Here is a 23,695-nt window from a genome sequence, read left to right on the forward strand (position 1 = left end):
ATAATAACTAAGTAAATTAGAAAATATTAACTAACTTGATATATGATAATTATTCATTATGATATCACATCGTAAATGGAGATTATTGCTACATTATTTACATATGCCGTATAAAGTGATCATGATCACTGGTGATGTGGTTGTTTACATAACATCAAGTGGTCCAGTATACCTATATATGCAACATCATTACCTGATCATCTTCCGGGGTTGTGCAACGTGGGCGCCCACGCCGATGCCTGTTGTCTGTGTTGCCCAACTCTGCCTGTCGGCGAATCCATCGTGCTACGGTTGACCGGTGAATACCAAGACGTCTCCCAATTTCAGAGTCGCTGTAGCCCTCATTATGAAGCTGTAGAATAGCTTCACGTGTCGCTTGTGAGGTCTCCATGGTAAAATTAGATATACCACAAAAACAACCTTTCGACATTGGCTCGCAGTGAACTATACCCGCGCTGTTTCATTGTTTCAAAAATATATCGCATGTGTCATTACATTTCCTGCATGGACACGAAATGACGGTGTAAGATAACCTTTATGGACTGCCACGAACCCAGATGTGCTATAGAATAATACAATATCAATAGTAAAACATATTCTTCCCAAATTACACCTATACAATATGAAGCTATTATGTTTACCTCGCATCACATTGAGGTATGCTGCAGCTACCACATGCGGGGGTTGCCGCATATAGCTGTGTGTGTCTCACAGCTATATTACACACACCAATTCAAAAGTAGGGGTTCGTACTGCCTTGTATGATGTAATTTTATTGTTGATAATATAATGCCGCTCTTGTGGCACGTAACTTACATGGGTCTAGCATAGGACTCTGGAAATCTGTGGCTTCCAGGCACGTATACCAACCCTACCGGGATGGTACAACAGGTAGGTCAGTGATCATTACACACGTCTTCAGACCCCCTCTGCGCCATAGTTTTTTTTTGTTGTGTGTACAACGAGGGAGAGAGGAAAGTGATTGGTTCTCAGTGAGTGTCATTTTGCGTCAGGGGTGTGTGATGTCTCCATGTTTGTTGAGTTTGTTTATGGATTGGCTTGTTAGGGAGAGAGTTTTGGAGAGAGGGGAAAGTATGCAGTCTGTTGTCAATGAGAAGGCTTGAGAATTGAGTCAGTTGTTGTTCGCTGATGATACAGTGCTGGGGGATGATTCGGATGAGAAACTGCAGAAGTTCGCGACTGAGTTTGGTAAAGTGTGCGAAAGAAAAAAGCTGATAGTAAATGTGAATACGAGCAAGGTTATTAGGTACAGTAGGTTTGAGGGACAAGTAAATTGGGTGGTAAGTTTGAATGGAGAAAAACTGGAGGAAGTGATGTATTTTACATATCTGGGAGTGGATTTGGCAGCGGATGGAACCATGGAAGCGGAAGTGATTCATAGGGTTGGGGAGGGACGAAGGTTCTGGGAGCGTTGAAGAATGTGTGGAAGACGAGAACGTTATCTTGGTGACCAAAAATGGGTATGTTTGAAGGAATAGTGGTTCCAACAATGTTATATGGATGCAAGGCGTGGACTATCGATAAAGTTGTGGGGAGGAGGGTGGACGTGTCAGAAATGAGATGTTTGAGGACAATATGTGGTGTGAAGTCATTTGATCGAGTAAGTAATGAAAGGGTAAGAGAGATGTGTGGTTATAAAAAGACTGTGGTGAGATAGCAGAAGAGGGTGTATTGAAATGGTTTGGTCACATGGAGAGAATGAGTGAGGAAAGATTGCCAAAGAGGATATATGTGTCAGAGGTGGAGGGAACGAGGGGAAGTTGGAGACCAAACTGGAGGTGGAAAGATGAAGTAAAAAGGCTTTGAGTGATCGGGGCCTGAACATGGAGGAGGGTGAAAGGCGTGCAAGGAATAGAGTGAGTTGGAACGATGTGGTATAACGGGGTCAGCGTGCTGTCAATGGATTGAGCCAGGGCATATGAAGCGTCTGGGGTAGACCATGGAAACTCTTGTGGGACCTGGATGTGGAAAGGGAGCTGTGGTTTCGGTGCATTACACATGACAGCTAGAGACTGTGTGAACGAATGTTGCCTTTGTTGTCTTTCCTGACACTACCTCGTGCGAGGGGCTGGGTGGGGTGGGAGGGGGGTGCCATCTCACGCTTCACAGAGCATCTCTATCAACTCTGTCATATGCTTTCTCCAGATCCATAATTGCCACATACAAATCCATATGTTTTTCTAAGTATTTCTCACATACATTCTTCAAAGCAAACTACCTGATCCACACATCTTCTACCACTTCTGACACCACACTTCTCTTCCCCAATCTGATGCTTTATACATGACTTCACCCTCTCAATCAATACCCTCCCATATAATTTCCCAGGAATACTCAACAAACGTATACATCTGTAATTTGAACACTCACCTTTATCCCCTTTGCCTTTGTAGAATGGCACTATGAATGCATCCTGCCAATCCTCAGGCACTTCACCATGAACCATACATGCAGTGAATATCCCTACCAGCCAATCAACAACACTGTCACACCCTTTTTTAATAAATTCCATTAAAATACCATCCAAACCCGCCGCCTTGCCGGCTTCCATCTTCTGCAAAGCTTTCACTACCTCTTCTGTGTTTAACAAACACATTCAACAAACCTTCAAAATACTCACTCCATCTTCTTCTCACATCACCACTACTTGTTATTACCTCCCTATTAGCCCCCTTCACCGATATTCCCATTTGTTCTCTTGCGTTACGCACCTTATATACCTCCTTCCAGAACATCGTTTTCATCTCCCTAAAATTTAACGATATTCTCTCACCCCAACTCTCATTTGCCTTCTTTTTCACCTTTTGCACCTTTCTGTTGACCTCCTGTCTCTTTCTTTTATACGTCTTCCAGTCATTTGCACTATTTCTCTGCTAAAATCGTCCTTATGCCTCTCTCCTCTCTTTCACTAACAATCTTACTTCTTCATGCCACCACTCACTACCCTTTCTAATCTGCCTACCTCCCACCTTTCTCATGGCACAGGCATCTTTTGCGCAAGCCATCACTGCTTTCCTAAATACATCCCATTCCTCCCCCACTCCCCTTACATCATTTGTTCTCACCTTTATCCATTCTGCACTCAATCTCTCTTGGTACGTCCTCACTCAAGTCTCCTTTCCTACCTCACTTACTCTCACCACTCTCCTCTCCCCAACTTTCTCTCTTCTTTTCTGAAAACCTCTACAAATCTTCACCTTCGCCTTCTCAAGATAATGATCGGACATCCCTCCAGTTGCCCTTCTCAGCACATTAACATCTAAGAGCCTGTCTTTCGCGCGCCTATCAATTAACACGTAATCAATAAGCGCTTTCTGGCCATCTCTCCTACTTACATACGTATACTTATATATATCTGTCTTTTCGAATCAGGTATTCCAATCACCAGGCCCTTTTCAGCACACAAATCTACAATCTCTTCACCATTTCCATTTACAACACTGAACACCCCATGTACATCAGATATACCCTTAACTGCCACATTACTCACCTTTGCATTCAAATCACCCTTTTTCTCTCTCAACCACACTCATTTTATTACCACGCATCTCTCTTGCCCTTTCATTACTTACTCGTTCAAACCACCTCACGCCACATATTTTCCTCAAACATCTCATTTCTAACACATCCACCCTCCTCCACACAATCTTATCTATAGCCCATGCCTCACAACCATATAACATTGTTGGAAGCACTATTTCTTTAAACATACCCATTTTTGCTCTCCGAGATAACGTTCTCGCCTTCCACACATTGTTCAATGCCCCCAGAACCTTCTCCCCCTCCCCCACGTTGTGACTCACTATATATATATATATATATATATATATATATATATATATATATATATATATATGTAGAGAGAGAGAGAGAGAGAGAGAGAGAGAGAGAGAGAGAGAGAGAGAGAGAGAGAGAGAGAGAGAGAGAGAGAAATTTGAAATACAAGGAGGGGAGGGTTTCTAGCCCCTCGCTCTCGTCCCCTTTAGTCGCCTTCTTCGACACGTGAGGAGTGCGTGGGAAGTATTCTTTCCTATCCACAGGGATAGGGGAGAAATAGGGGAAACAGAAGAAGGAGTCACTCGGGGAGTGCTCATCCTCCTCGAAGGCTCAGATTGGGGTGTCTAAATGTGTGTGGATGTAACCAAGATGAAAAAAAAAGGAGAGATAGGTAGTATGATTGAGGAAAGGAACCTGGATGTTTTGGCTCTGAGTGAAACGAAGCTCAAGGGTAAAGGGGAAGTGTAGTTTGGGAATGTCTTGGGAGTAAAGTCAGGGGTTAGTGAGAGGACAAGAGCAAGGGAAGGAGTAGCACTACTCCTGAAACAGGAGTGGTGGGAGTATGTGATAGAGTGTAAGAAAGTAAACTCTAGATTGATATGGGTACTAGATTGTTATGGGTAAAACTGAAAGTTGATGGAGAGAGATGGGTGATTATTGGTGCATATGCACCTGGGCATGAGAAGAAAGATCATGAGTGACAAGTGTTTTGGTAGCAGCTGAATGAGTGTGTTAGTGGTTTTGATGCACGAGACCGGGTTATACTGATGGGTGATTTGAATGCAACGGTGAGTAATGTGGCAATTGAGGGAATAATTGGTGTACATGGGGTGTTTAGTGTAGTAAATGGAAATGGTGAAGAGCTTGTAGATTTATGTGCTGAAAAAGGACTTGTGATTGGGAATACCTTATTCAAAAAGAGAGATATACATAAGTATACGTATGTAAGTAGGAGAGATGGCCAGAGAGCGTTATTGGATTACTTGTTAATTGATAGGCGCGCGAGAGAGACTTTTGGATGTTAATGTGCTGAGAGGTGCAACTGGAAGGATGTCTGATCATTACCTTCTGAAGGCGAAGGTGAAGATTTGTAGAGGTTTTCAGAAAAGAAGAGAGAATGTTGGGGTGAAGAGAGTGGTGAGAGTAAGTGAGCTTCGGAAGGAGACTTGTTAGAGGAAGTACCATGAGAGACTGAGTACAGAATGGATAGAGGTGAGAACAAAGGAGGTAAGGGGAGTGGGGGAGGAATGGGATGTATTTAGGGAAGCAGTGATGGCTTGCGCAAAAGATGCTTGTGGCATGAGAAGCGTGGGTGGTGGGCAGATTACAAAGGATAGTGAGTGGTGGGATGAAGAGGTAAGACTATTATTGAAAGAGAAGAGAGAGGCATTTGGACGATTTTTGCAGGGAAAAAATGCAAATGAGTGGGAGATGTATAAAAGACAGAGGCAGGAGGTCAAGAGAAAGGTGCAAGAGGTGAAAAAGAGGGCAAATGAGAGTTGGGGATGAGAGAGTATCATTAAGTTTTAGGGAAAATAAAAAGATGTTTTGGAAGGAGGTAAATAAAGTGCGTAAGACAAGGGAGCAAATGGGAACTTCAGTGAAGGGGGCTAATGGAGAGGTGATAACAAGTAGTGTTGATGTGAGAAGGAGATGGAGTGAGTATTTTGAAGGTTTGTTGAATGTGTTTGATGATAGAGTGGCAGATATAGGGTGTCTTGGTCGAGGTGGTGTGCAAAGTGAGAGGGTTGGGGGAAAATGATTTAGTAAACAGAGAAGAGGTAGTAAAAGCTTTGCGGAAGATGAAAGCCGGCAAGGCAGCAGGTTTGGATGATATTGCAGTGGAATTTATTAAAAAAAGGGGGTGACTGTATTGTTGACTGGTTGGTAAGGTTATCTAATGTATGTATGACTCATGGTGAGGTGCCTGAGGATTGGCGGAATGCTTCCATAGTGCCATTGTACAAAGGCAAAGGGGATAAGAGTGAGTGCTCAAATTACAGAGGTATAAGTTTGTTGAGTATTCCTGGTAGATTATATGGCAGGGTATTGATTGAGGGGGGTGAAGGCATGTACAGAGCATCAGATTGGGGAAGAGCACTGTGGTTTCAGAGGTGGAAGAGGATGTTTGGATCAGGTGTTTGCTTTGAAGAATGTATGTGAGAAATACTTAGAAAAGCAAATGGATTTGTATGTAGCATTTATGGATCTGGAGAAGGCATATAATAGAGTTGATAGAGATGCTCTGTGGAAGGTATTAAGAATATATGGTGTGGGAGGCAAGTTGTTAGAAGAGGTGATAAGTTTTTATCGAGGATGTAATGCATGTGTACGTGTAGGAAGAGCGGAAAGTGATTGGTTCTCAGTGAATGTAGGTATGCGGCAGTTGTGTGTGATGTCTCCATGGTTGTTTAATTTGTTTATGGATGGGTTTGTTAGGGAGGTAAATGCAAGAGTTTTGGTAAGAGGGGCAAGTATGCAGTCTGTTGTGGATGAGAGAGCTTGGGAAGTGAGTCAGTTGGGTTTCGCTGATGATACAGTGCTGGTGGCTGATTCATATGAGAAACTGCAGAAGCTGGTGACTGAGTTTGGTAAAGTGTGTGAAAGAAGATAGTTTAGAGTAAATATGAATGAGAGCAAGGTTATTAGGTACAATAGTGTTGAGGGTCAAGTCAATTGGGAGGTAAGTTTGAATGGAGGAAAACTGGAGGAAGTGAAGTGTTTTAGATATCTGGGAGTGGATTTGGCAGCGGCTGGAACCATGGAAGTAGAAGTGAATCATAGGGTGGGGGAGGGGGGCGAAAATTCTGGGAGCCTTGAAGAATGTGTGGAAGTCGAGAACATTATCTCGGAAAGCAAAAATGGGTATGTTTGAAGGAATAGTGGTTCCAACAATGTTGTATGGCTGCGAGGCGTGGGCTATGGATAGAGTTGTGCTTAGGAGGGTGGATGTGCTGGAAATGAGATGTTTGAGGACAATAAGTGCTGTGAGGTGGTTTGATCGAGTAAGTAATAATAGGGTAGGAGTGATGTGTGGTAATAAAAAGAGTGTGGTTGAGAGAGCAGAAGAGGGTGTTTTGAAATGGTTTGGTCACATAGAGCGAATGAGTGAGGAGAGATTGACAGGGAGGATATATGTGTCAGAGGTGGAGGGAACGAGGGGAAGTGGGAGACCGAATTGGAGGTGGAAAGATGGAGTGAAAACGATTTTGAGTGATAGGTGCCTGAACATGCAGGAGGGTAAAAGGCGTGCAAGGAATAGAGTGAATTGGAACGATGTGGTATACCGGGGTCGACGTGCTGTCAATGGATTGAACCAGGGCATGTGAAGCGTCTGGGGTAAACCATGGAAAGTTCTCTAGGGCCTGGATGTGGAGAGGGAGCTGTTGTTTCGGTGCATTATTACATGACAGCTAGAGACTGAGTGTGAACGAATGGGGCCTTTGTTGTCTTTTCCTAGCGCTACCTCGCACACATGAGGGGGGACGGGGTTGTTATTTCGTGTGTGGCGTGGTGGCGATGGGAATTAATAAAGGCAGACAGTATGAATTTTGTACATGTGTATATATGTATATGTCTGTGTGTGTATATATATGTATACGTTGAGATGTATAGGTATGTATATTTGCGTGTGTGGACGTGTATGTATATACATGTGTATGTGGATGGGTTGGGTCATTCATTCGTCTGTTTCCTTGCTCTACCTCGCTGACGCGGGAGACGGCGACAAAGCAAAATAAATAAATAAATAAATATATATATATATATATATATATATATATATATATATATATATATATATATATATATATATATATATATATATTATTATTATTATACTTTGTCGCTGTCTCCCGCGTTTGCGAGGTAGCGCAAGGAAACAGACGAAAGAAATGGCCCCACCCCCCCCCCCCATACACATGTATATACATACGTCCACACACGCAAATATACATACCTACACAGCTTTCCATGGTTTACCCCAGACGCTTCACATGCCTTGATTCAATCCACTGACAGCACGTCAACCCCGGTATACCACATCGCTCCAATTCACTCTATTCCTTGCACTCCTTTCACCCTCCTGCATGTTCAGGCCCCGATCACACAAAATCTTTTTCACTCCATCTTTCCACCTCCAATTTGGTCTCCCTCTTCTCCTCGTTTCCTCCACCTCCGACACATATATCCTCTTGGTCAATCTTTCCTCACTCATTCTCTCCATGTGCCCAAACCACTTCAAAACACCCTCTTCTGCTCTCTCAACCACGCTCTTTTTATTTCCACACATCTCTCTTACCCTTACGTTACTCACTCGATCAAACCACCTCACACCACACATTGTCCTCAAACATCTCATTTCCAGCACATCCATCCTCCTGCGCACAACTCTATCCATAGCTCACGCCTCGCAACCATACAACATTGTTGGAACCACTATTCCTTCAAACATACCCATTTTTGCTTTCCGAGATAATGTTCTCGACTTCCACACATTCTTCAAGGCCCCCAGAATTTTCGCCCCCTCCCCTACCCTATGATCCACTTCCGCTTCCATGGTTCCATCCGCTGCCAGATCCACTCCCAGATATCTAAAACACTACACTTCCTCCAGTTTTTCTCCATTCAAACTCACCTCCCAATTGACTTGACCCTCAACCCTACTGTACCTAATAACCTTGCTCTTATTCACATTTACTCTTAACTTTCTTCTTCCACACACTTTACCAAACTCAGTCACCAGCTTCTGCAGTTTCTCACATGAATCAGCCACCAGCGCTGTATCATCAGCGAACAGCAACTGACTCACTTCCCAAGCTCTCTCATCCCCAACTGACTTCATACTTGCCCCTCTTTCCAAAACTCTTGCATTTACCTCCCTAACAACCCCATCCATAAACAAATTAAACAACCATGGAGACATCACACACCCCTGCCGCAAACCTACATTCACTGAGAACCAATCACTTTCCTCTCTTCCTACACGTACACATGCGTTACATCCTCGATAAAAACTTTTCACTGCTTCTAACAACTTTCCTCCCACACCATATATTCTTAATACCTTCCACAGAGCATCTCTATCAACTCTATCATATGCCTTCTCCAGATCCATAAATGCTACATACAAATCCATTTGCTTTTCTAAGTATTTCTCACATACATTCTTCAAAGCAAACACCTGATCCACACATCCTCTACCACTTCTGAAACCACACTGCTCTTCACCAATCTGATGCTCTGTACATGCCTTCATCCTCTCAATCAATACCCTCCCATATAATTTACCAGGAATACTCAACAAACTTATACCTCTGTAATTTGAGCACTCACTCTTATCCCCTTTGCCTTTGTACAATGGCACTATACACGCATTCCGCCAATCCTCAGGCACCTCACCATGAGTCATACATACATTAAATAACCTTACCAACCAGTCAACAATACAGTCACCCCCTTTTTTAATAAATTCCACTGCAATACCATCCAAACCTGCTGCCTTGCCGGCTTTCATCTTCCGCAAAGCTTTCACTACCTCTTCTCTGTTTACCAAATCATTTTCCCTAACCCTCTCACTTTGCACACCACCTCGACCAAAACACCCTATATCTGCCACTCTATCATCAAACACATTCAACAAACCTTCAAAATACTCACTCCATCTCCTTCTCACATCACCACTACTTGTTATCACCTCCCCATTTGCGCCCTTCACTGAAGTTCCCATTTGCTCCCTTGTCTTACGCACTTTATTTACCTCCTTCCAGAACATCTTTTTATTCTCCCTAAAATTTAATGATACTCTCTCACCCCAACTCTCATTTGCCCTTTTTTTCACCTCTTGCACCTTTCTCTTGACCTCCTGTCTCTTTCTTTTATACATCTCCCACTCAATTGCATTTTTTCCCTGCAAAAATCGTCCAAATGCCTCTCTCTTCTCTTTCACTAATACTCTTACTTCTTCATCCCACCACTCACTACCCTTTCTAATCAACCCACCTCCCACTCTTCTCATGCCACAAGCATCTTTTGCGCAATCCATCACTGATTCCCTAAATACATCCCATTCCTCCCCCACTCCCCTTGCTATATATATATATATATATATATATATATATATATATATATATATATATATATATATATATATATATATGTGTGTGTGTGTGTGTTTGTGTGTGTGTGTGTGTTTGTGTGTGTGTGTGTGTGTGTGTTGGTAAGGATCACAATTTTGCGCGTGATCAAGTATGTTCCTATGAGTCCACGGGGAAAATGAAACACGAGAAGTTCTCAAGTGCACTTTCGTGTAATAATCATATCATCAGGAGAGATACAAGAAAGAAATATTAGGCAGCTGATATATAGCTAGCACGCCATTTAGTAAAAATGTGAATGTCCAAGACAGACAATGTGCGTATCATAAACCTGATATGTAGACAAGAAGGGGAATTGTTTTCAAATTTCATCAAAAATAAAGCTATTCAATTTGTAAAGACCTTCACTAGTCTTAAATATTAAATATTAGAATACACAAAGAATTATAACCTTAATATTCGTGAAAGTCTATACAAATTGGACTTCTAATTATTCTCCCGACCACAACAGACATTATCTCCTTTCTTTCTTCCTCTTCGCCTGTCCTACAGAAACAGATAACAGACTGTAGGACACATCAGTACTAAAGACACATCTGCTGCAGCTGTAGGATTGCTAATGGTGTGCGCCAGCTGCACAGAACCAAACATGCCAGACTAAGGTCACACCTGTAAGACCATTCTAGGCACAGCTACAGCTGCTGCTGCTGCTGTAGGGCTGCTTACTAACATTCCCTCCCTCACCTGTCCTGTTGTCCGCAGGTATCATGGTTCAGGCGGCGGGACTGGCACATCCTCACCACCGGCATCTTCACCTACACCAACGACGAGCGGTTCAGCGTCCTACACCCGGAGGACTCGGACGACTGGACGCTACAGATCAAGTACACCACACGGAGGGACAACGGCACTTACGAGTGCCAGGTGAGTGTCGGGGAGAGAGAGAGAGGAGGTCACTCGAGTGGACACTCAAAGGGTTGTGGGAAGGCCATCTTGAGGGTAAGGGAGAGAAAATAACTCATAAGAGTTTGGTAAGAAGGATGAACAGAGTGCAAAGGAGAGAGTTAGCAGCCACAGAGGAGGTAAGTACACTCATGAAGCAGGAGAGATAAGCACTTAAAAGGTATCAGAGAAGACGCCCACTCAGGAAATGAAGGGGAGAAGACCACTCAGGTAAGTGAAGAGTTGGGGGAACGTTGAGCGATCACGGACGAGGACAAGGTATGGTGGGAGGGGACGGTGACAGTCCGAGGACAATGCAGGGAAAGACAAGATACAAGCCGGGTGAGAGGGACGTCCATAGGTGTTAAGAGAGTGCAAATAGATATAAACATTGGGTCCTTTCGATACTCTTTGTGACAGTGGACGAAGTCGGAAGCATAGAGGTCAGTACAGCAAGAGTAGATAGCCAGATAGACGACTTAAGAAGAAACATGAATAAACTTTATCTATAACTACGGAGGTCATACATAAAGTCAATCGTGGATTTAGAGAGAGGCATTTGTTTAGTCTTTTCTCAAACGTATCGCTGTTGTTGCCTTCAACTGTGCTAACTGGTAAATCGGTCCATATGTTAATAATTCTGTTGAAAATATGATACTTTTAGCGTTCATAGTCGTGACATAGGTTCGAACTTTGGTTGGGACAGTCGGTCCATAGTCAAGCCAGCTGTTCATCTACCCCTAGGTTTTGGTTGATGAGATGGGTGCCTGGGTCAGACTAGGGTATATATGTATATATATATATATATATATATATATATATATATATATATATATATATATATATATATATATATATATATATATATATATATATATACATATATATATATATATATATATATATATATATATATATATATATATATATATATATATATATATATATATATATATATATATATGGTAAATTATATGGGAGGGTATTGATTGAGAGGGTGAAGGCATGTATAGAGCATCAGATTGGGGAAGAGCAGTGTGGTTTCAGAAGTGGTAGAGGATGTGTGGATCAGGTGTTTGCTTTGAAGAATGTATGTGAGAAATACTTAGAAAAGCAAATGGATTTGTATGTAGCATTTATGATCTGGAGAAGGCATATGATAAAGTTGATAGAGATGCTCTGTGGAAGGTATTAAGAATATATGGTGTGGGAGGCAAGTTGTTAGAAGCAGTGAAAAGTTTTTATCGAGGATGTAAGGCATGTGTACGTGTAGGAAGAGAGGAAAGTGATTGGTTCTCAGTGAATGTAGGTTTGCGGCAGGGGTGTGTGATGTCTCCATGGTTGTTTAATTTGTTTATGGATGGGGTTGTTAGGGAGGTGAATGCAAGAGTTTTGGAAAGAGGGGCAAGTATGAAGTCTGTTGGGGATGAGAGAGCTTGGGAAGTGAGTCAGTTGTTGTTCGCTGATGATACAGCGCTGGTGGCTGATTCATGTGAGAAACTGCAGAAGCTGGTGACTGAGTTTGGTAAAGTGTGTGAAAGAAGAAAGTTAAGAGTAAATGAGAATAAGAGCAAGGTTATTAGGTACAGTAGGGTTGAGGGTCAAGTCAATTGGGAGGTAAGTTTGAATGGAGCAAAACTGGAGAAAGTAAAGTGTTTTAGATATCTGGGAGTGGATCCGGATGGAACCATGGAAGCGGAAGTGGATCATAGGGTGGGGGAGGGGCCGAAAATCTTGGGGGCCTTGAAGAATGTGTGGAAGTCGAGAACATTATCTCGGAAAGCAAAAATGGGTATGTTTGAAGGAATAGTGGTTCCAACAATGTTGTATGGTTGCGAGGCGTGGGCTATGGATAGAGTTGTGCGCAGGAGGATGGATGTGCTGGAAATGAGATGTTTGAGGACAATGTGTGGTGTGAGGTGGTTTGATCGAGTAAGTAACGTAAGGGTAAGAGAGATGTGTGGAAATAAAAAGAGCGTGGTTGAGAGAGCAGAAGAGGGTGTTTTGAAATGGTTTGGGCACATGGGGAGAATGAGTGAGGAAAGATTGACCAAGAGGATATATGTGTCGGAGGTGGAGGGAACGAGGAGAAGTGGGAGACCAAATTGGAGGTGGAAAGATGGAGTGAAAAAGATTTTGTGTGATTGGGGCCTGAACATGCAGGAGGGTGAAAGGCGGGCAAGGAATAGAGTGAGTTGGATCGATGTGGTATACCGGGGTTGACGTGCTGTCAGTGGATTGAATCAGGGCATGTGAAGCGTCTGGGGTAAACCATGGAAAGCTGTGTAGGTATGTATATTTGCGTGTGTGGTCGTATGTATATACATGTGTATGGGGGTGGGTTGGGCCATTTCTTTCGTCTGTTTTCTTGCGCTACCTCGCAAACGCGGGAGACAGCGGCAAAAAAGAAATATATATATATATATATATATATATATATATATATATATCATAGAACATACAAACCTCCAACAGCCAGGATCGAATCCGGGACCCCTGTGCAAGAGGCTGTATTATAGGAAACAACTATTCGAAATACTAAGTTGTTTCCTATAATACAGTCCCATGGCCTAGCGGTTAGCATGCCTGCCTCTTGCACAGGGGTCCCGGGTTCGATCCTGGCTGTTGGAGGTTTGTACGTTCTATGAAGGTGCTCGTTCATATGCACTTTATTCGTGTATATATATATATATATATATATTATATATATATATATATATATATATATATCATACAAACCTCCAACAGCCAGGATCGAACCCGGGACCCCTGTGCAACAAGCAGGAATGCTACCGCTAGGATATGGGCCTGGCTCATAGCCTAGCGGTAGCATTCCCGCCTGTGGCACAGGAGTCCCGGGTTCAATCCTGGCTGTTGGAAGTCTGTATGTTTTATGAAGGTATGCGTTCCTATGCACTTTCTTCGTGTATATATATATATATATATATACATATATATATATATATATATATATATATATATATATATATATATATATATATATATATATATATATATATATATATATATATAAAAGAGAGAGAGAGAGAGAGAGAGAGAGAGAGAGAGAGAGAGAGAGAGAGAGAGAGAGAGAGAGAGAGAGAGAGAGAGAGAACGCGAGGTGTCAACAGATGTCATGAAGTCCGCCTAGGCGACTTAAAACATCAATGACTTATGGAAAAGCAAATTTAAAGAAAATTTGATACAAACTTCACATCTATTATAGGGTTTGATAGTCTCGTTCTAAGCAGCTCTTACCATTTCATTAGTGAATCGATCAAACCAAATCACACCACATATTGTCCTCAAACTTTCATTTCCAACGCATGCACCCTCCTCCACACAACTCTATTTATAACCGATGTCTCGCAGCCATATGATACTGTTAGGACTACTATTCCTTCAATCGTACCCGTCTTTGCCCTTCCAGATATATATATATATATATATATATATATATATATATATATATATATATATATATATATATATATATATATATATATGTAACTGGTGCCAAAGGGATATTCAGTGCTGTGAATGGAAATGGTGAAGAGCTTGTGCCTTTGTGCTCTGAAAAAAGACTGATGATTGGAAATATCTGGTTTAAAAAGACAGATATACCCAAGTATACGTATGTGGTACAAGAGATGCTCGGAAGGTATTATCAGACTACGTATTGATTGATAGTCGTGTACAAGAGAGGCTTTTAGATATAGATTTGCTGAGGGAGGCAGCTGGTGGGATGACGGGACACCATATTGTGGAGGCGAACATTAAGACTGTAGAGGTTTTCAAAAAAGAGGAGAGAATGTAGGGGAATAGAGAGTGGTGAGAGTAAGTGATCTTGTATCGGAGACTTATGTTAAAAATTACCGTGAAAGATTTAGTGTAGAATGGCAAAAGGTGAGAGCGAGTGAAGTGATGGAAGTGAGTGAGGAATGGGATGCATTTAGGGAATCAGTGATGGCATGTGGAAGAGATTCATGTGGCATGAGAGAGGTGAAAGGTGGGCGTGATTAGAAAAGGTTAGTGAGTGATGGGATGACGTAAAATTATTAACGAAAGAAAGGAGAGGCGTTCTGACGGTACTTAGAAGGAAGGAGTGCAAATGAATGGGAGATGTATAAGAGAAAGCGGCGGGAGGTCAAGAGAAGGGTGCAAGGGTTGAAAAAGAGGGCAAATGAGTGTTGGGTGAGAGATTATCATCAAACTTTAGGAAGAATAGAAAGATGGTTTCGAAGGAGGCAGATAACGTGCGAAAGACAAAAGAACAAGTGTAAACATCGGTGAAGGAGCAAGAAGGAAGTGATAACAGTTAGTGATGGAGTGAGGAGGAGATAGAATTAGTATTCTGAAGGACTGTTGAATGTGTTTGATGACAGAGTTGCAGATGTAGGGTGTTTGGTCGAGGTGGTGTGCGAAGTGAGAGAGTGAAAGAGAGTAGTTTGGTGAAGAGAGATGGTGAATGCTTTGCGGAAGATAAAATTTAGCAAGGCGGCGACACTGGATGGTATTGCAGTTGAAATTTTCGAGAAATGGGGTACCACTGTTGTTGATTGGTTTGTAAGAATATTCAGTGTATGTATGAATCATGGTGAAGTGACTGAGGATTGGCGGAATGCATGTATAGTGCCATTGTACATAGGCAAATGGGATAAAGGTGAGTATTCACACTACAGAGGCATACGTTTGTTGAGTATACCTGGAAAATTGTATGGAAGGTTATTGATTGAGAGCATCAGATTGGGGAGGAGCAGTGTGGTTTCAGAATTGGTAGATTATGTATGGATCAGGTGTTTGCTTTGAAGAATGTATGTGAGAAATGATCAGAAAAAACAGAATAACTTTTATGTGTCGTTTATGGATCTGGAGAAGACATATGATACGGTTGATAGAGACTCTTTGTGGGAGGTCTTAAGAATATATGGTGCAGGAGGTAAGCTGCAAGAAGCAGTGAAAAGTTTTTTCAAGGGCGTTAGGCATGTGTACGAGTAGGAAGAGAGGAGAGTGATTGGATCTCGGTGAAGGTAGGTCTACGGCAGGGGTGTGTGATGTCACCGTGGCTGTTTAATTTGTTTATGGATGGGGCAGTGAGAGAATTAAATGCACAAGTTTTGGAGGAGAGAGGGACGAGTATGCAGTTTGCTGAGGATGATTGGGCCAGGGAAGTGACTCAGTTGTTGTTCGCCGATGATACAGCACTGGTGGCTGACTCGAATGAGAAACTGCAGAAGTTGGTGATTTTGTTTGGAAAAATGTGCGATAGGAGAAAGTTGAGAGTAAATGTCAAAACGAACAGGGTTAATAGGTTCAGGAGGGTTGAGGGACAAGTTAATTGGGATGTAAGTTTAAATGGAGAAGAATTGGAGGAAGTGAAGTGTTTTAGATATTCAGGAGTTGACTAAACAGCGAATGGAACCATGGAAGTAGAGGTGAGTCATAGGGTGGGGGAAGGGGCGAAGGTTCTGGGAGCAGTGAAGAATGTGTGGAAAGAGAGAACGTTATCTTGTAGACCTAAAATGGGTATGTTCGAAGGAATAGTAGCTCCAACAATATTATATGGTTGGGAGGCATGGGCTTTAAATAGGGTTATACAAGGAGAGTGGATGTGTTGCAAGTGAAATATTTGAGGACAATATGTGGTATTAGGTGGTTTGGTCGAGTAAGTAATGAAAGAGAGTGAGAGAAGTGAAAAATGCTTTGAGCGATCGTGTCCAAAACATGCAGGAGGGTGAAAGACGTGTACGGAATAGAGTTAATTAGAACGATGTGGTATACTGTCGACGTGCTGTCAATAGACATCTGAAACGTCTTTGGGGCCTGAATGTGGTTTTGGAGCATTATACATGACAGCTAGAAAATGAGAGTGAGCGGATATGGCCTGTTATTTGTCTGTTTCTTGCCGCTACCCTGCTGACGCAGGGGGTGGCGATACTGTTTCCTGTGGGGCGGAATGGCTCCGGGAATGGATGGAGAGCAATTATGAATATATATATATATATATATATATATATATATATATATATATATATATATATATATATATATATATATATATATATGTATATATATATATATATGTATATGTATGTACGTGTCTGCGTGTATTCATATTCCTGTGTATATGAATGCATGAATCTGTCTTCGTCTGTTTCGTGTCTCTACCTTACTAACGAGGGAAACGGCGATGAATTATAAGAAATCATATATATATATATATATATATATATATATATATATATATATATATATATATATATATATATATATATATATATATATGTATATATATGATATGGAAGCGGAAGTGGATCATAGGGTTGGGGAGGGGGCGAAAATTCTGGGAGCCTTGAAGAATGTGTGGAAGTCGAGAACATTATCTCGGAAAGCAAAAATGGGTATGTTTGAAGGAATAGTGGTTCCAACAATGTTGTATGGTTGCGAGGCATGGGCTATGGATAGAGTTGTGCGCAGGAGGATGAATGTGCTGGAAATGAGATGTTTGAGGACAATGTGTGGTGTGAGGTGGTTTGATCGAGTAAGTAACGTAAGGGTAAGAGAGATGTGTGGAAATAAAGAGAGCGTGGTTGAGAGAGCAGAAGAGGGTGTTTTGAAGTGGTTTGGGCACATGGAGAGAATGAGTGAGGAAAGATTGACCAAGAGGATATATGTGTCGGAGGTGGAGGGAGCGGGGAGAAGTGGGAGACCAAATTGGAGGTGGAAAGATGGAGTGAGAAAGATTTTGTGTGATCGGGGCCTGAACATGCAGGAGGGTGAAAGGAGGGCAAGGAATAGAGTGAATTGGATCGATGTGGTATACCGGGGTTGACGTGCTGTCAGTGGATTGAATCAGGGCATGTGAAGCGTCTGGGGTAAACCATGGAAAGCTGTGTAGGTATGTATATTTTGCGTGTGTGGACGTATGTATATACATGTGTATGGGGGTGGGTTGGGCCATTTCTTTCGTCTGTTTCCTTGCGCTACCTCGCAAACGCGATAGACAGCGACAAAGCAAAAAAAAAAAAAAATATATATATATATATATATATATATATATATATATATATATATATATATATATATATATATATTGCAGGGAAAAAATGCAATTGAGTGGGAGATGTATAAAAGAAAGAGACAGGAGGTCAAGAGAAAGGTGCAAATGGTGAAAAAAAGGGCAAATGAGAGTTGGGGTGAGAGAGTATCATTAAATTTTAGGGAGAATAAAAAGATGTTCTGGAAGGAGGTAAATAAAGTGCGTAAGACAAGGGAGCAAATGGGAACTTCAGTGAAGGGCGCAAATGGGGAGGTGATAAGAAGTAGTGGTGATGTGAGAAGGAGATGGAGTGAGTATTTCGAAGGTTTGTTGAATGTGTTTGATGATAGAGTGGCAGATATAGGGTGTTTTGGTCGAGGTGGTGTGCAAAGTGAGAGGGTTAGGGAAAATGATTTGGTAAACAGAGAAGAGGTAGTGAAAGCTTTGCGGAAGATGAAAGCCGGCAAGGCAGCAGGTTTGGATGGTATTGCAGTGGAATTTATTAAAAAAGGGGGTGACTGTATTGTTGACTGGTTGGTAAGGTTATTTAATGTATGTATGACTCATGGTGAGGTGCCTGAGGATTGGCGGAATGCGTGCATAGTGCCATTGTACAAAGGCAAAGGGGATAAGAGTGAGTGCTCAAATTACAGAGGTATAAGTTTGTTGAGTATTCCTGGTAAATTATATGGGAGGGTATTGATTGAGAGGGTGAAGGCATGTACAGAACATCAGATTGGGGAAGAGCAGTGTGGTTTCAGAAGTGGTAGAGGATGTGTGGATCAGGTGTTTGCTTTGAAGAATGTATGTGAGAAATACTTAGAAAAGCAAATGGATTTGTATGTAGCATTTATGGATCTGGAGAAGGCATATGATAGAGTTGATAGAGATGCTCTGTGGAAGGTATTAAGAATATATGGTGTGGGAGGAAAGTTGTTAGAAGCAGTGAAAAGTTTTTATCGAGGATGTAAGGCATGTGTACGTGTAGGAAGAGAGGAAAGTGATTGGTTCTCAGTGAATGTAGGTTTGCGGCAGGGGTGTGTGATGTCTCCATGGTTGTTTAATTTGTTTATGGATGGGGTTGTTAGGGAGGTAAATGCAAGAGTTTTGGAAAGAGGGGCAAGTATGAAGTCTGTTGGGGATGAGAGAGCTTGGGAAGTGAGTCAGTTGTTGTTCGCTGATGACACAGCGCTGGTGGCTGATTCATGTGAGAAACTGCAGAAGCTGGTGACTGAGTTTGGTAAAGTGTGTGGAAGAAGAGAGTTAAGAGTAAATGTGAATAAGAGCATGGTTATTAGGTACAGTAGGGTTGAGGGTCAAGTCAATTGGGAGGTGAGTTTGAATGAAGAAAAACTGGAGGAAGTGAAGTGTTTTAGATATCTGGGAGTGGATCTGGCAGCGGATGGAACCATGGAAGCGGAAGTGGATCATAGGGTGGGGGAGGGGGCGAAAATTCTGGGGGCCTTGAAGAATGTGTGGAAGTCGAGAACATTATCTCGGAAAGCAAAAATGGGTATGTTTGAAGGAATAGTGGTTCCAACAATGTTGTATGGTTGCGAGGCGTGGGCTATGGATAGAGTTGTGCGCAGGAGGATGGATGTGCTAGAAATGAGATGTTTGAGGACAATGTGTGGTGTGAGGTGGTTTGATCGAGTAAGTAACGTAAGGGTAAGAGAGATGTGTGGAAATAAAAAGAGCGTGGTTGAGAGAGCAGAAGAGGGTGTTTTGAAGTGGTTTGGGCACATGGAGAGGATGAGTGAGGAAAGATTGACCAAGAGGATATATGTGTCGGAGGTGGAGGGAACAAGGAGAAGAGGGAGACCAAATTGGAGGTGGAAAGATGGAGTGAAAAAGATTTTGTGTGATCGGGGCCTGAACATGCAGGAGGGTGAAAGGAGGGCAAGGAATAGAGTAAACTGGAGCGATGTGGTATACCGGGGCTGACGTGCTGTCAGTGGATTGAATCAGGGCATGTGAAGCGTCTGGGGTAAACCATGGAAAGCTGTGTAGGTATGTATATTTGCGTGTGTGGACGTATGTATATACATGTGTATGGGGGGGGTTGGGCCATTTCTTTCGTCTGTTTCCTTGCGCTACCTCGCAAACGCGGGAGACAGCGACAAAGTAAAAAAAAAAAAAAAAAAAAAAAAATATATATATATATGTATATATATACATTAAATCACATCCAAGAATGAATTATTATTCATAATCATATAAGGTTTATATGCACTGTGGTAGTGGCTTGACCGGGTGGGTTTTACTTCGAGCCGTGTAGGTGAACATGGGATGTTTTGCTTCATTTTTTTGTGGATGAAATCTTCTCAAACTGTTTAGATAATAAGGAATGAAGTGATAAAGAACGGCGAGGGGAGTGGGAGCAGGGTGGTTTGGAAGGTTATAGGGAAGGTAATGTCCTGGCACGCTTTCAGATATCAGGGATTTTTTTGTGTTGTCAGGAATGGTTTAAGACAATCGTTAGTGCTGCAAGTGGATTGCAACTGAGCTAAATCGTTTTCTGTGGAAGTTCAGAATGACATCAAGGACCGGGTGAAGGGGTAGTTCTTTAGGTTATAATTTCATTGCGCGTGTCAGTGAAAATGATTCGCGGGGGAGTAATTGTTTCTGGTGAGGTGAGGATGATTTGCAGCTGATTTTTGAGTAGTATCTCATGGGTATGTTTCTGTTTTCTTTGAGAGAAAGGATGTCATTGGAATGGATCAGCAGCGTTTCATGAATAGAGGTGAGTTGGTTTGGTAGGTGTGGACCTTGTTCATCGTGCGCCGGACTTGGGTCTTGTGGATTGCCAGTTTGAGGAAGTAGTACCAGTTTTTTTTCTTTCTGCCTTTTCAGTGCTAAGGTTAGTGATGATTTTCTTTGTACTTTGGATCTGCTCTGTGAATTGTATTGATGATGAGTGGGTTTGTTTGGGCTGGGTCCTTTATGTCATGAGGTCTTCATCTCGTGGAGAGAAATTGGGGATGCATGTCTTACTACGTCGTCGCGTAATGTGCTTTTGATGACTTTGTCGGCGATGTTAATGTAGAGTGAGATGGCATGAGATAATCTATGATGAATAATTTTCGGAGCAGAAAATCACTGGTTAAGATATGTTGTTTCCTGCATATGTTCGATGCACCTCCGAGTGTTGTGATGTGATTCATGGAAACAAAATGAATGTGTGAGTGACCCACCTTCAACAGAAGAAAACTAACATATTAAGTTCTCTAATACGACGATACGACTTGTAACACCACAGTTCGGCCTTTGATCGCTGCGGTACGACCCGTAAGCGAGACACTAAGACACTTGGGTAAAATAGTCTGGCTCTAACGTAACCCATAATGGCCGTACCGACATGTTCAATGGTTGCACAGGCTGTGCTTGTGGGATCTAACATCACTAGTCACTTGAGTCCTTAGCGTATCAACAGTGTTATGATGACTTTCGTGTATCATGACTCCTCTCAGGTCTGGAGACCAGTGGAACAATGGGTGTCTGGGGAGAAATGGACAACTAGGTTTTAGAGACCAGAGGGCGTGACGGTTTGGGGACCAGTGGAACGCTGGGGATCTGGAGATCAATGGCCTGGTGGGTTTGGGGACCGAGGGATAATTGGCGATCTGGGGACCAGAGAGAGCTAGAGACCAGAGGACCAATGGTAGGGTTCCAGCAACACACACCTGGAGCACTGAACTCCCAGCAGGAGGGTGACAGTGGTCCCCAAGTTCTCACTCCATCCCTAGTCATCTCAGAGAATATTTCTCCCTGAAAACAGTAACGTTGTTGAGGTTTATGGGTCACAAGTCAGCCTATCATACCTTAGGGTAGGACCGTTCTGCTCAAGAGATTAAATCACCTTATCTAATTGATAACCATGATGACGAAGACGTACATTCTCTTCTCTGCTAACCTGACCTTTGTGTACACTAATACACGGACTTCTGTCCTCTATACTCCTTGAAAATATCCATATCTTTATCTGTAGGTGTGTAGAGCCTGTTTTCTTTCTGATATTGTAGACAGTGTTACATGTAAATGTGAATATCTTGATGTCGACCCTGACCTTATCATGGTTCCTTGTGATTTCAGTTGTCAACGGGCACAGGTGTGATCTCCCAGTTCGTCAACCTTCACGTGGTGGTGCCTCAAGCCTTCATCCTAGGAAGCAAAGACTACCATGTACAGCTTGGCTCCACCATCAAGCTAGTCTGCCTCATCAAGCAGGTAAGGCACCAGGTAGGATGGTAGAATGGCTACGGAAAAGTAAGACGGTTGGCTGTACAGCAACTTGTGTTATGGAAAGTTAACCAAATAGATAGTTACATAAACAAAGGATTAAGATTGAAGCAATACTCTTTCTACTTGGTAAATAAATAATTTTATCATAGCGTAATGCAACTCCCAAAGTTGGTGTAAAGAAATCTTTTTAAATTATATTTTTCTTCAGTTATATTGAACTATGATCCATCGGTTGGGGCAGTGTGGGTTCCCTAAATTGATCCATCTCACCCCTACGTTTCATGCTACCATATGAATGCTGTAACAACGTTGATGATACGTTAGTTCTAACATTCACTGAAAACCTCTCGTTCATACTACATTTGTTATCACATGCATCATCCCTATTCTGGAGGGTCTTTAACATCACTCAAACCACCATATTATCTCACAAATGCTCTTCTTCAGGTAGACAGACCAGCCATCAGTAGAATGTAACAGTTGTCAGTGCACAGAACTGACACCGACCATCCGCTCATGATACGAATTCTTATTCTTGTTTTGTTTTGGTCGTACGAGTAGATTTGTCCACAATCTTTCAAAGCACAAACGGCTGATCCACATATCCTCTTCCCTCAATATTTTCTTATTCCTTTCATCTGCAGAAGGTTTAGTATTTTAACATGATTACTCAGAACTGTACCACATGCCTTAACAACTTTTCTCAAAACTTATGTCCATATGATCTTTAGATGTATTTTGTTTTTGCTTTGACTTTTTGTAATGGAGCAATCACTGAGTTTGTCCAGCCATTTGGCACTTGACCGCTTCTACCGGATGCTATACGCGTTGGCAAATTTACTCTTGATCTTCTTGTACCTCCTTTCTTCACCATCTCTCCTCCCATTCCAATGATCCTCTTCTTCCTCCATCATCTTTAGTTGCATTCTTTATCTATTTCCCTTATGATGTCTTTCTCCTACCTCATGCGTATACTTCATACGACCAGCTTCCAGCAGTAACGAATTAAATCCCACAAAACTTACATTATCGCTTTGATCAGTTCTTTAGATTAAGCCTCAGCATCTTATGAGCTTCACCTGTCTCGTGAGCACCCTAACCTTGTCTCCAGTACCCTCATTATTCACACACACTTCTTTCTGCACTTATTCATCTTCCTATTTAAGAAGCTTGTCTCTCCCTTTTAGATTTTCTGATTCATACCTGTTCCGAGGTCTTATTTTTCTCATGTGCACCATTTCCATATCATATTTACCATTGTCATACGCCTTTTCTCATCATTTTCTGGGAGATTCCGCTTCCACAGAAATTTCTCGTGTCACCAGCCTCCTTCGTTACGTCTTCACTCCACTTTTCTCTTCTTCTCTTTATTGCAACCTATCTTGATCATCCCGCACACACACACACACACACACACACACACACACACACACACACACACACACACACACACACACACGCCTCCATGTCAGCCTTCCTTTAACCGAGTCTTCAAACGCCTCTTACACATCACCTCAACCTTCAGTTTGTACTACTTCATCCACTGTTGACTCAAAACCTAACGTAATGTACCTCTGCG

The 23,695-nt window shown here is 42.2% G+C and overlaps 1 protein-coding gene across 2 annotated transcripts in view; it reads left to right on the forward strand.

Annotated features, from left to right (window-relative positions):
- The window catches only part of LOC139764455 (opioid-binding protein/cell adhesion molecule-like), a 301,496-nt gene that overhangs the window by 261,581 nt on the left and 16,220 nt on the right, over positions 1 to 23,695 (forward strand). For both annotated transcript variants that reach the window (XM_071691009.1, XM_071691008.1), the window contains exons 4-5: positions 10,656 to 10,817; positions 21,967 to 22,101. In XM_071691009.1, coding sequence (XP_071547110.1) covers positions 10,656 to 10,817; positions 21,967 to 22,101 — 297 coding nt within the window. The remainder of the gene's footprint in view (positions 1 to 10,655; positions 10,818 to 21,966; positions 22,102 to 23,695) is intronic.

Source organism: Panulirus ornatus, chromosome 50, assembly GCF_036320965.1.
Source record: "Panulirus ornatus isolate Po-2019 chromosome 50, ASM3632096v1, whole genome shotgun sequence".
NCBI classification, from domain to species: Eukaryota; Metazoa; Arthropoda; class Malacostraca; order Decapoda; family Palinuridae; genus Panulirus; species Panulirus ornatus.